This window comes from Ahaetulla prasina, chromosome 1 (assembly GCF_028640845.1).
Source record: "Ahaetulla prasina isolate Xishuangbanna chromosome 1, ASM2864084v1, whole genome shotgun sequence".
Taxonomy (NCBI): domain Eukaryota; kingdom Metazoa; phylum Chordata; class Lepidosauria; order Squamata; family Colubridae; genus Ahaetulla; species Ahaetulla prasina.
Genome location: NC_080539.1, coordinates 363,847,900 through 363,862,401, shown reverse-complemented (window position 1 = coordinate 363,862,401; position 14,502 = coordinate 363,847,900). Strand labels below are relative to the sequence as shown.

Genomic DNA, 14,502 nt, shown 5'->3' with positions numbered 1-14,502 from the left:
TAAACTAAGACTGGTAACATGGTACCTACCAATACTATAATACGATTCTCCTCCCCTGGACATAACGTATTTTTTGGAGTATAAGATGAACTTTTCCCCCCTCTAAAAGAGGGTGAAAATGTTGGTGTATCTTATACGCCTCACCCCACTCGTCCCGTTTTTGCAAAAAACGGCCCAGTTTTTTCAAAAAACAGGGCGCGCAGAGGGTTTGCGAGGCCTACAGAGTGCTCCTGGAGGCTGGGGAGGGCAAAAAAAAATTTTTTCTTACTTGCCTCTTCGAAACCTTGGTGTGTCTTATATACTGGTGCGTCTTACAGTCCGAAAAATACAGTATCTACATCACTACAAAACTACATTAGAAAAAACATCCAAACCTATTGAGATATTTGTGTCCTCATGGAACTGTTTGGATTTAGAGGCATTTGCATCTAAATAAACAAACAACTTTAGCTGTCTCCTTCAATTCTGGCTACATTTTAAAAAGGATTTTTCTTTTTTGAGACACATGACACATGAAGTATACACATCTAAACAAACAAATAACTCTAGCTGTCTCCTCTGATTCTGGCTACATTTTAAAAACTATTTTTAATTCTGTTTTGCCACAGGTATTAGACTTCACTCATACACTATGAATCAAATTTTAGGAACCATTAGTTATAATAATAATAATAACAACAGAGTTGGAAGGGACCTTGGAGGCCTTCTAGTCCAACCCCCTGCCCAGGCAGGAAACCCTACACCATATCAGACAGATGGTTATCCAACATTTTCTTAAAAATTTCCAGTGTTGGAGCATTCACTACTTCTGCAGGCAAGTCGTTCCACTTATTAATTGTTCTAACTGTCAGGAAATTTCTCCTTAGTTCTAAATTGCTTCTTTCCTTGATCAGTTTCCACCCATTGCTTCTTGTCCTGCCCTCAGGTGCTTTGGAGAACAGCCCGACTCCCTCTTCTTTGTGGCAACCCCTGAGATATTGCTGTCATGTCTCCCCTAGTCCTTCTTTTTATTAAACTAGACATACCCAGTTCCTGCAACCGTTCTTCATATGTTTTAGCCTCCAGTCCCCTAATCATCTTTGTTGCTCTTCTCTGCACTCTTTCTAGAGTTTCAGCATCTTTTTTACATCGCGGCGACCAAAACTGAATGCAATATTCCAAGTGTGGCCTTACCAAGGCATTATAAAGTGGCACTAACACTTCACGTGATCTTGATTCTATCCCTCTGTTTATGCAGCCCAGAACTGTGTTGGCTTTTTTGACAGCTGCTGCACATTGCTGGCTCATATCTAAATGGTTGTCCACTAGGACTTCAAGATCCCTCTCACAGGTACTACTATTGAGCAAGGTACCACATATACGGTACCTGTGCATTTTGGTTTTTTTGCCTAAATGTAGAACCTTACTTTTTTCACTGTTGAATTTCATTTTGTTAGATAGCGCCAATGTTCAAGTCTGTCAAGATCCTTCTGTAACCTGAGCCTGTCTTCTGGAGTGTTGGCTATTCCTAGCAGCTTGGTGTTCCCCATCTATCCCCTTGTCCAAGTCATTGATGAAGATGTGGAAGAGTACTGGGCCTAAAACAGAGCCTTGGGGTACTCCACTGCATACTTCCCTCCATGTGGATGTAGTTCCATTGAGGACTACACGTTGAGTGCAGTTGGTCAGCCAGTTACGAATCCATCTGGTGGTGGTGCTGTCTAACCCACATTTTTCTACTTTACCTAGTAGTAGGTTATGGTCTACTTTATCAAATGCTTTACTGAAGTCCAAGTAAATTATATCGACAGCATTCCTCTGGTCTACTAATTTTGTCACTTTGTCAAAGAATGCAATAAGATTAGTCTGGCATGATCTGTTTTTGACAAACCCATGTTGGCTTTTGGTTATTACTTTGTTTGCTCCTAGGTGTTCGGTGATTCGTTGCTTATCTTTTCCAGAACCTTCCCCGGTATTGAGGTCAGGCTGATAGGTCTGTAGTTTCCTGGATCTGTTTTTTTTCCTTTTTTGAAGATGGGAACTACATCAGCTCTTTTCCAGTCCTCTGGCTGCTCCCCTGTGCTCCAGGATCTTTGAAAGATATAGTTCAGTGGTTCTGAGATCTCGTCTGCCAGTTCCTTCAGAACCTTGGGGTGTAATCTATCCGGTCCTGGTGATTTGAACTCATCTAGGGTAGACAGGTGTTCACTTACCATTTTCTTCCCTATTTTAACTTGTGTTTCTAATCTGTTTTTTGTGGTGCTGCTTTTGATAGGTTGGATTGTTTTTTCCTTTTGTGTAAAGACAGATGCAAAACATGAGTTAAGTATACCTATTTTCTCCCTGTTGCTTGTCATCTTCTTGCCACTTTCTCCCAGCAATGGGCCAATTGTTTCCTTTACTTTTTTCTTGTTTTTAACATGTTGGAAGAAGCTTTTTTTGTTATTAGTTTATTATTTGAATCAGACTTTTTAATTGCTCTGATTTAAATTAATCCATCTTATCTTCAAACTTTGGTTAAGCAAAATTTCTGAAGCGTAGACTCTGGACCAAGGTCATCTTTCAAAGGTTCTAGTCCCAGTTCAGTTTAATATTAATTTCATTTAATGCAGGCAATCCTTATGATTTATATTGATATATTGACCATCATTTGTGTTGTAAATGTTGTACCTTGATGAATGTATCCTTTCTTTTATGTACACTGAGAGCATATGCACCAAGACAAATTCCTTGTGTGTCCAATCACACTTGGCCAATAAAAATTCTATTCTATTCTATTCTATTCTATTGTACTGTGTTTCCAAATGCCCATCAAAGAAGGTCCCTTCCTCATCAAAGAACAGGCAGATTCTCCTGGGTGCAGATAATATTCACATACTATTAAAATTCTGATTGCTGTAATCCTTAACTGGGCAAAATGGTGCATCATAGAGCAAAAACTTTTGATTCAAGGTACCTCAAACTAGCTAACTTACAGAATGCATCTAAACTACAAGACACGTGATTCCAATGGAAATGAAATTTGGCAAATTTTATAAAACATTTTATGACCTAAAAATTATGATGAAACAGTTATATGAACCCTGGTGGTGGAGAATGCAGTATTGCAGGCTAACTGTCCACAGCCAGGAGTTTGATCCTGACCGGCTCAAGCCTTCCATTCTCCCAAGGTCGGCAAAATGAGGACCCAGATTGTTGGGAGCAATACTGTATGCTGACATAAACCATCCAGAGAAGGCTGTAAAGCAGTATGGGTGGTATACAGGTAGTCCTTGACTTACAATCACAATTGAGCCCAAAACAAGACAGCTGTTAAGTGAATTTTGGCCCATTTTATGACATTTCTTGCCACAGTTGTTAAGTGAATCCCTGCAGTTGTTAAGTTAGTCACCTGGTTGTTAAGTGAATCTGGCTTCCCCATTGACTTTGCTTGTCAGAAAGTTACAAAATGATCCTGGGATATTGCAACCATCATAAATCAGTCAGTTGCCAAAGCATCTGAATTTTGATCATGTGACCAAGGAGATGCTGCAACAGTCATGTGAAAAATGGTCATAACTTACTTTTTTTAGTGATGTTGTAACTTAGAACGGTCACTAAATGAACTGTTGTAAGTCAAGGACTACCTGCATAAGTTTCCAGCTATTTCTATTGCTATGACATAATATAAAATGTCATAAATCATTTCCTGTGCCATATAACTTGGGCTATTTTCAAGAGATACATCTCTGAATGTATCCCAGTTTTTCCACTATAGGCAGTAGATTAGAAGCTCTATCATTATTGATGTCAATGAGGAATCTGATAAGAAAATATCTATGAAAGAGTGACCCAAGAGGGCATAGGTTGTCTAGTCTCATATACAAATGTTGCACTTCAAATTGCTGATGGTTTAAAAATATAATAAATAAAATAGCCAGGCGCTTTTATTATTTAAATACTCAATATTACAGACTGTCCTCACCTACAAATGGCTTTATTTAGCAACGGTCTGAAATTACGACAAAGTAAAAGAAAAAGCTGTGTGCCCAATCCTCACATTTACAACCACTGCAGCATCTTGCAATCGCATAATTGCCATTTGGAGACTTCGCAATTGGCTTCCAACAAGCAGTTAACAGAGAAGGTGGAAGTAAAATCGTAAGTCATGGTCACACGGTGTTTCATTAAGCAACCACAGTGCTTGGATTAAGAACCAAGTTAAGTTTTACGTCCTCTGAGTCATGCAAAGATTTTGCCAGGTCCAACTGTGATCTAATAAAGGACTATCTGTTTCGTTCAAGATAGTATTATGGAACACATATGATCAAATTTTTTAATTCCCAGTTAATATCAGGCAACTAGAACTAAGTATCTCCTGGATTCTGAAAATTTTGGTTAACTCTCCACAGCCCCCTTTTCACCTCATCCATGAACCGTAAAATCACTACTATATAGTGCTAGCTCATACATATGCCTCAGAACCATTCAAATAATATAGTGTTTTACAGAGAATTTTTGAAGTATAGCTTGAAGTTAGTGTGGTTCAATCAACGTGTTGGGCCCTTATTACTGCCTTTCATTGCTGTCTCCTCTCTCCATTTGCTAGAGCTTTTAGATGAAGAAAACTTTAAGTAATTATCTTTCTCTTTTATTATTTCCTAACTGAAGAACCTACAATATTTTCTGAGGAATCCTGAAACATCCTAGGGAAATAAGACTTCATGGAATACCTTTTGAATAGCCTGATTCCCAGCCAATTATTGCTATTCTCAGGCTTAGCAGATAGCAGCTTCCAGCAGACCAAGTCAGGAGTCAGACTATATAGGTAGTTCTCGACTTACGACCACAATTAAGCCCAAAATTTCCATTGCTAAGCAGGGTAGTTATTAAGTAAATTTTGCCCCATTTCACAATCTTTCTTGCCACAGTTGTTAAGTGAACCACTGCAGTTGTTAAGTTAGTAACATGGTTGTTAAGTGAACCTGGCTTCCACATTGACCTTGCTTGTCAGAAGGTCACAAAAGATGGTAATATGACCTGGGACACCACAACCATCATAAATATATGCCAAGTGTCCAAATTTTGATCATGTGACCATGAGAATGTGCCTTTTTCACACTCCAATCACGTGAAAAGCAGTCGCAAGTAATTTTTTCAGTGCCATTGTAACATCAGTCACTAAATGAATGTATTGTAAGTTGAGGACTACCTGCATTTGTAGGGGAGACTACAAGCGAACACAAGAGGTATAGTTTAATTTGGGAAGTTAAAAAAAAAAAGACATCCTGCAAAAAGGCAGTAACAGGCCATTTGCATACTACTGCAAGAAAACTGCCCAGATGCATCCAAGAAGCTGAATTTCACTCAAAAGCTTTTTTCTTTTCTTTTCTTTTTGCTATTCTCAGTGGAAGAAATATATATCCTTACTGTCCTAGAAGACATTCAGTGAAATAGCCTTTTAACCCCAGCGACTATGCAGAACCTAAATAATCTCTAATTCTCTAGCTTAGCATTGGCAAAAGGCTTGGGGGGGCATAATGAAAGGCTTTCACAAGTGGCCAAAAACAAGCAAAAAAACCCCCACTTCTATTTGACGTGCAGATGTTTTGAATGCCAGAGGTCAACTTCAGAAAATATTTTCTGAGTCATTGAGGGGAATGGGGAGGTTATTCAACCCTGTAAGAGTCATCTTACTCTGATTTTTTTTTAAAAAAAAATACTTCTGATTCATCAGAAAAACCCTCTTACATCCCTTTTCAGGAAACCTGAAGGTGGGAGGCAGAATCACACACGCTTCGCTGTGATCGCTGTGATATGAAAGCCGGTGGGAGGATTGCATCTGGAACACCAAGACACCCTTCTCCCACAGCCTTAATTAGCTTTGCAGGGGAATACACATCTCACATCCTCCTCCCAAGCTCTTAACAACCAAAATCGTGACACCAGCCTTTCCCTCTGTCAGCTAAGCAATTATGCAAATATTACAGTCTCTAGCAGTCCTGGTTTTTATCACTATGATGCACACGTAGCTTTATCCAATAAACTCTGGATGTATGCAGAGTCATAAATTGGCTTTATAAACTTTTTCTGAAGAAACTCCCAACTACTACTCATCATTCCAATCCAATATGACTTCTAAGAAAATGAGAGAAGCAGAAGAGAAAACCAGCGTTGGGCTACCACTGGGAGAATTTTGTTCAAATCTTCATGCAGCCATGAAAATCAACTAAACTTCCTCTCTTAAACTATGCTACTTCACAAGGAAAGGGGAGAGGGAGAGGTAGGGAAAAAGGGATCTATATTCACTGTCACAAGCTTTTTCAAAGAAGAACAAAGCACAATTATAATAAACAGCTTAGCTAATTGGCTATTCTGGATAACTATTGGTCAAAGTATTGATATTCCATCCTTAAAGGTAAAGCTTCCCCTCACACATATGTGCTAGTCGTTCCGACTCTAGTGGGAAGTGCTCATCTCCATTTCAAAGCCGAAGAGCCAGCGCTGTCCAAAGACGCCTCTGTGGTCATGTGGCCGGCATGACTCAATGCCAAAGGCGCAGAGAATGCTGTTACCTTCCCACCAAAGCTGGTCCCTATTTTTCTACTTGCATTTTTTACATGCTTTCAAACTACTAGGTTGGCAGAAGTTGGGACACGTACCGGGAGATCACCCCATTCCGCGGCAATAGGGATTTGAACCGCTGAACTGTCCCTTATATTCCATCCTTAGCCACTGGAAAAAATACTGAATTTCTAACAGGCACTGCCAATATTGCCTTACACAATGTAAGCCGCCCTGAGTCTTCGGAGAAGGGCGGGATATAAATTCAAAATAAAAAAATATATATAACTAGCAGCTCATATGAATCTGGAACTTGAAATAATCCAACATACAAACAAATCCTTGCTGGTAACTTAGTAGCAGAATGCGTACTAGGCAAGCAAAGGTCCAAAGTTTAATATGCTGCTTCTCTGTTTTATAGCTCTTGCATTAGCAGAGCTGGTAGAAACCTTTCAGTGATCTAGGAGATCTGGCTAGATCAGGCTTGATTCCAACATGATTAAGAGAAATAGTTTGCCACATTGTTATTGTTTTTGTAAAAAAAAACCTGGAAGATCTGTACTGTCATGTACAATCTTAGGTACAAATTGGATGATAAGTGCTAACACTCAGGCTCCATCTTGCAAAGAGGCTGTTATCAGGAACTGCTTTTATGGCAATGCAAAAAAAAAAGAAGAAGAAGATAGGACCTTGTATGAGGAAGAAACTGAAATTTCTTCTCCAATCTCCTGAAGTGTTGTGTTGCCAAAAAATTCAAACCTGTCTTTTGCATGGAATACTCTCGTCACCTGCCACATATAACACAGGCAATTCCCCCTTTGCTGCCTGCAGAACCAAGACGAACTAGAGCAGTGAAACTAAGAGACATTTTGTTGACGTCAGAGAGCTGTGCTCTGAAACCACAGCAGAAACCCCTCTTCCCCTTGATGCCAAACAGCTTCTATACCAGAGGAGGAAAAGGGGGGAAAAGAGAGAGAGAGAGAGAGAGAGAAAGAGAGAACAATAAAGTCTACATTTGACTACAATACAATATTCCTCTAGTTCCTTTGGTTTCCAGGATTATTTCCCCCCAAAAAAAGATTTTGCACATTTCTGTTGCAATGTGCCTTGCTCTTTCTTTCTGCAGCCATTTCAGTGCAATTTGTAAAAAATAATAAAAAAATAAAAAAGGCTCCCAATGCTGGGAGTTTGACATTTGGAAAGAAAACACTTCTTGACACAATTCTGAGGAACTCCCTGTCATGAGATATTGTGATGACAAAGGTCTCAGATTTGAAAATAAATTACGGTAGATAGACAAAATGAGAGCCCAACTCACAGGGTGGTGGTTGTTGTTGTTGTGGGGAAAATAGGAGGAGAGAGGAGTATGTTTGCTGCCTTGAGTTATTTATAATAATAAGGGCAGGATAGAAAGAAATAAAAAAAGGAAAATAAATAAACATGGAGGACTATTTAAGCTAGTAATGATTAGCCAAAATCAACAAACAGATATTTCAGCTAGGTAGGCTGTGGACTTGTGAATTTTTCAAGAATATCTAGGTTGCCTATTGTTGGAAACCAGATACGCTGATTCAGCAAAGATCTTACACATTTATTTGGTGATCATAAAGACAGCCAGGATTGGACAATCACAACAGACTACTTCACATTACAACAACAACAAAAACAGATTCTGAAATGTGTCAGGTTAATATCCATAACAGAAGTATCAGATTACAAGAAGGGATGCCACAGAACTGTCGCACTCAAGACTTGAGATACCAATAAAATAAGTATTCTCTCCTTAATACATTGCTACAACAGCTTCCACAAGAGCTTGAGTAGACTTACACACTGAATGCACGCCATTCATTAGTAGGAACTATTTTGTGGGAAAATCAGTCAAACCAATTGCAGATAGTTGTCAGGGAGCAACCTAAGTATATTAATTCCCTGGGGACTTATGGCAGGCACCACAGCACAGCAGACATTTTATGGCTGGCACCTTTAGTGAATAAAGGGATAATAAAATTCTGAAATGCTTTGTTTCTAAGAAGCAGTGGATAGAAAAATATAGTCCACTAACCTACTATAATGTTAATCAAAGCAAAGAGATCAGATAAACCACTGACCTGATCTCTTAGAGCAGAGGTCTCCAACCTTGGCAACTCTTAGCCTGGTGGACTTCAACTCCCAGAATTCGCCAGCCAGCTTTGCTGGCTGGGGGATTCTGGGAGTTGAAGTCCGCCAGGCTGAAAGTTGCCAAGGTTGGAGACCTCTGTATTAGAGATGAAGGAAAAAGCTTCTGTGCACCAGGCCAGATTATATTTTGCCTAGCTAGTGGGTTTTGTCTTTTATGACTGGAAACAGCTTTATAACAAGAAATAGTTCCTTTTTTATTAACTACTTTATTATCCTTTTAATTGGATTTTCTTCACTACATTGCACTGAGTAACGGGTCTTCACCTCATGCTTAGAAAAGTATATGGTGGGGTGTTTTTTTGCTATATTTTCCTTTAACATACGTTGTTCTAGCTTAGGAAAAAGAAAATCAAAATTTCAAACATTAGTAACATTAGTAAAACACTAATGTACAAGAAGAAAACAATGTTTTGTAATGATCATACCATAAGCAAAATATGCTCTGTGGAAATGTACTCAATAAAGATACTAATGTACTACATGTCTATTAAGATATCCAGAGTTTAATAGCACTTACTCCCATGTACATTTACTTAAGATTATAGCCAAGGTGGATAGCAATTACTGTAGGCTTTATACTGAAATTAAAAGTAAAGTAAAAAAAAATCATCAGTTATGGGTGCACCCTCCCTTCTCTCCGAGAGAGAGAGAGAGAGAGAGAGAGAGAGAGAGAGAGAGAGACAGAGACAGAGACAGAGACAGAGACAGAGACAGAGAGACAGAGAGACAGAGAGAAATGGAGCTGCCCAAGCAGGAAAGACCACATGAACAGTTGCAGGCTCCATGGTCTCTGGGAATGGCAGTCAAAAATAGCTCAACCTTCTGAATAAGCAGGAAGTTTTAGAAACCAGATAACTAAGGACCCAAGATGACATATTTTATTCATCTTTTCACAAAAAAAGCTATTCTAATTCCTCATATCATCTGCTGAAATGCAGTAGAAATATCCACCATATGACTTTCTGACAGCTCAAGATCAGGTCACTGAAATTCAATGGCAAAATACCTCATTTAGGGCAGCAGCATGGCTTTTGCTTAACTTTGAGCCCGGGTGGCTCTTGGGTTGAAAATGGAAACACACAGCCTTTTTGAAGCAATATGTTTCCCATTCCTACCATTCCTATTCTTAAACCCTCCCCAAGGTAAAAATCAAGCTGAACATTTTCAGCCCACTTCTTCCAGTAATGCCTCAGGTAGCCATTTTTGACCAGCTGGTAGGCAGAAAAGCTATGATTCCTCCCCTGATCCAAAAAAAGATGTCCAGTTCTAATCTGCATCATTCAAATTCAATCTATTGTACACCCTACCTCCTTTACACTGTTAAATATGGAATACAAATGGAGAAATGCCACACAGTGCAAAAATAACCAAACAGTTCCATGCCAAGTTTTTTTTAAAAAAATACTATACTCCCATTCTCCAACAAGAATGCTATTCCCCACCCCTGCTAAGATAGCAAACACATGGTATGGCAAGTATGTGAAGATTTACACATACGCACACACTCTCTCTCTGACACCCCCACAAATATATTCTGTATTCATAACTGTCATTTCCCAGGGCCAAGTCATTACAAAACACAATGATTCATTAGAAAAGGTTAGCCAAAATTTGTGAAATGTGTAAAATATTATGCAGCTAAGGGATTACAAAAATAAAATGAAACGTCATCACTGATGTGTGCAGTAACCAAATATGGACTGCAACTATAGAATTAAGAAGAATAAATTTGCGCATTTATCACTAAATAGAAGAAAGGGAAATTTGCAAAGAATTCTTTATTTAGATTTCAGTTCTATCTTCCTCCGCCCACTACTGTTTCATTTCCTTTTTAAAACTGAGGAAAATGAAACATATTCCTCATTCAATACAGTCAGAAAGTTAACTTTACATTCTTTTATGTTTCAGTCCAAAGCAATTCCAAAAATGTAAGTCTGAAGAAAGGAAGCAAAGGAGAAGCTAATTAATATTCCAATTATTTTATTTAGTTATAATCAGTCTTCTGCCCCTTCAGAACCCTGCTACCTAGAGTTGAAATAATATCCTAGTCTTTATACAAACATTCTAATTCATACAGACACAATCGTTCCAAATTACAACCCTTCTTATGTAGTATTAAACCCACTGTCTGGTTATTTAAAGTGCTTAGAAAAAGAAAAGGGAGAAAAAAGAGATAAGTTTTTAATCAATAGTAATTCAACATGAAAATATAAAACATGAAACAGCTGAGCAGGGATACAGACAGAGATTATGGAGTGTAGAAAAGACACAGAGGGTGGAACAGAATGGAACAAATATTGTTTGGGTGTGGACAGGGAGTATCTCAAGTAATGAGTCACCCACAGCAGGAAATGTAGGATTATTTTAAAATGGCTGTCCTGGGATGTAAGGAATGTTTGCAAGTTTAAAAAAAAAAGTGACAGGGTGGGGAATACCAAAGAGTTGGCAGAGAACCAAGAAAGCAACAACAGTGTCCTGAGGGAGGCCAGCTATCTGTGGGTCAACTGAGGATTTGGGGGCTAAAGCAAATTCCAGAGTTTGACAGGCAATAGTTGAATTGTAAGAAGGACACCCCTTCTCTGAAGATAGATTATCACAATAGCAGTGAGAATAAAAGAATAAAATAAATTCAAGGCAATGGAAAAGCTACATTGAATGTAGGCAGCTGTCCATCAAGAATGCCGCTCTTTCTGCATACCATAAACCTGAATTCATCAAGAAATTTAGTGACGACTAGATGACCTTTAAAGTTGATTCCAACTTTGCAATACTATGATTAACAAACAAGAAATAAAGACTGCAAAAGTGGCATCAAGAACACAAAATATATAAAATACAGTACTTTCAGCAGAATGTAAGAGATACTTTGCAAGAATAGACCAAAGTTTCATCAAATCCATAAACCTGTTTTCCACAGTGGCTGTTTGTCACACACAGTCTTGGTTAACTGAACTACAGTATTAAAGGTTAAATTAATTCTATTTCCTGAATTCCCATAACATACGGCAGAGTTCACACAACACATTTAAATGTCATATATACTCTGAATGCAGCCAGTAGTTTGATAAAATGTTTTCAATAATCCTAAAGACCCTCTCTCATTAATTGCATCCAAAAATTGACATTCAAGAGATTAACTACTTTTAAAACAGTTTATCTTTTGAATTCCTTGATAAGGATAAACATGCTTATTCTGCATGGTCTAATTTCTTTGTAAAAATGTGTACCTTAGAAGCTGTTGCATACAGATTGTGATAGCAAATTGTAAAAACCATTATAAATGTGTTAAGAATGAAAGGAAGTTTTTATTAAGGTAATCAATCAAAAGGAAAACCTAAAGTCTGAGAAAGAAAAGTAGAAGAGAAAACAGTACATTTTCAGAACACATACTGTACTAGCACGAAAAAAATTGGCAGCAATGTAACTACAGAACAACTCCAAATATATCTGGTTTAGAAGACGGTTGAGAACTTAGGTTATGAGAAGGTCAAGCCAGGACAAGCGCCTGGTACAAAAAAGTCTGGGAGAATGAGAAAAGATGGTGTCGATAGATGAGGAGAAAATATTGAAAGTGATTCATGGATATTTTCTTCTTCGTTAGCAATAAAAGGAACTAGAAGCACCCCTCAGTTTTTCTATCACAATGCAATCCGGTCTCCCCCATTTCCTATGTCTTACATAATAACCCCATAATGCACCCAAACCAGGGGGCTCTTTGCACCTCTTACTCTATAATAAATGTTACTAAATTTCCCCCAGCAGAAAAACACCCTTCCCATTTTCCGTTTAGCAGGAATTCAAAACGCTAATTCTCACGGGCTGGATTCCCTCCACCTAATCTTAAACGAAAACCTGCCGAAGTGACACCAAACAGCTGCCTGTCAATCCTCCCCAACTCAGTTTCCTAAGGTACCTCGCTACAATGACAGCACATTATTTCGCTCTCCCTCCACACAAACACTCTTGGGTTCTTTCCACGAGGCTACCTCATCATACCCGATTTCGGTTCAGTTCAGCCTCCAGTTTCTCTCTTCCCCCCCCCCAAAAAAAATAAAAAAATAAAAATAAACCCTTGCGAGTCCCACTTTGTACCTTTCCCAAACTTTTCTTCCCCTTTATTTCTAACAGCTCCCAGGCAGACGTGCCATCTATGACATCGAATTACTGGACCCGGATTTTTTTCCCTTTGCATTCTCCCCCCTCCCCTTTCAGGTTAATTTCCTCTTCCAAATTCCTTTTTACTTTGCTAAAATTATTCCCGCAGGGCTCCCCGTCTCTCTCTCAAAAAAAAAAAGGCACTTCCCCTTCTCATTTCCTACCCATAAAAGTAACCCTCCTGGGACTCCCTGCTCCTTCGGAAGGACCCCCCCCCATTCCCGACACTCCGGTCCCCTTCATCTCCTCCCCACCGGGGCGCCCAAGGACGACCCTCTCTCTCTCCCGCACACTCACATAAACGGGCAGGGGCCAGGGGTAGACGGCCGGTTCCGCTCCCACTGGCGACTTCAGCCTGAGCTCCAACCTCTCGCCCATGCTGGCGGCGGAAGAGAGCGAGCAGAGCAGAGTCTCAGTGAGAGGATAGGTCAGCTCGGGGCGGCAAAAGGGAGCAAGTGGCGGCGGACCCGCACCATGCTAGAGCGGCGGGGCGGCGGAGAGCGAAAACGACGGCGACGGCGGCGGCGGCGGCGGCGGCTGAGGAGGACCAGCCCGCGAGCGAGCGGCCGCTCCTTCCCTTCACGCGCTCTCTCTTCTCTATTGTCGCTCGCGCCGGGCCGGGCTTTTCGTCAGCAATAGCAGCAGCAGCAGCCGCGCCGCCGCCATTTTGGGCCGCCCCCGCCGGCGTCAAAGGCAGGGGCCGCCCAGTGGAGGTGGTGGTAATGATGAGGGCGATGACGGTAACGGCGAGGAGGAGGGAGGGCAGTTGTTTAAAAAAAGAAAAGCCGTGCGGGCGGAGAATGTCAACCCAAAATGTATCAGTACAGCTTTTATGGCTCGTCTTACGTCCTTCACTCCACCGCTCTTTTAAGGGAAATTATAGCTTCACGTAGAGAGGCGGGGCGGGGGAGGGGGAAAGCCGACGTCGCGCGCGACGACGGGCGGGGGAGGGGGAGGGGGGAAGGAGATTGGCGCGCACGCACTCGGGCTCGTTAAGGGTACGCACGCACGCACGTCCCAGATGTAAGTGAATTATTCGAAAGAGAAGAAGCCTAGGAGTAGGTGAAGGAGGGGAGGGAGGGAGGGAGGAGGGACGCGCGCGCAGAATTAAGACGGAGAAGCGCGCGGCGCCAAGATAAAAAGGACGGCCGCCTTAGTCCTAGCTCACTGTCTGTTCTCCCCCCCCCAGTCCTCCCAGCTCCTGTCACACATACGCCCGCTCTCCCCATCCAGGCTTTTTTTTTTCCCTGTGTACACCAAGGAGGAGGCTCGGTGGATTAAAAAAAAAAGAGCGCGAGTCTCGGAGTGCATTTTTTTTTTTTTAAAAAGCGGGCTCGGATCTGTCCGCCTTGGCCAGAGCGCGCGCGCGCCTCCTTGTCCTCACTTGCCCTCAGTGGAGGCCCCGGCTGAGGCGGCCGCGCGCTTGCGCTTCCTCCCCCTCCTCGAAACACCCCCCCCCTTTCGTCTTTCTCTCTACCCCCCAACGCACGAGGCGCACGAAGAAAATAGTAACGGTCACGCTGAAATCTCAATGAGCCCCCCTAATCGTTACAGTCGTGTTTTCAACCACAACACATACACACACACAGCGTGATTCCCCGGGCAATCCTACTCGCGCGGGAAGTCACGACGCGCACGTCAGTT

The 14,502-nt window shown here is 41.0% G+C and overlaps 1 protein-coding gene across 3 annotated transcripts in view; it reads right to left on the bottom strand.

The window, feature by feature from the left end:
* DOT1L (DOT1 like histone lysine methyltransferase) overlaps positions 1-13,710 on the bottom strand; it is a 93,339-nt gene extending 79,629 nt beyond the window's left edge. For 2 of the 3 annotated variants that reach the window (XM_058163404.1, XM_058163406.1), the window contains exon 1: positions 13,156-13,708. In XM_058163404.1, coding sequence (XP_058019387.1) covers positions 13,156-13,236 — 81 coding nt within the window. In that variant the 5' untranslated portion in view covers positions 13,237-13,708. Of the gene's footprint in view, positions 1-13,155 lie in introns of all 3 variants that reach the window. The other variant, XM_058163408.1, reaches the window with a different exon arrangement.
* Between the last annotated feature and the right edge of the window lie 792 nt (positions 13,711-14,502).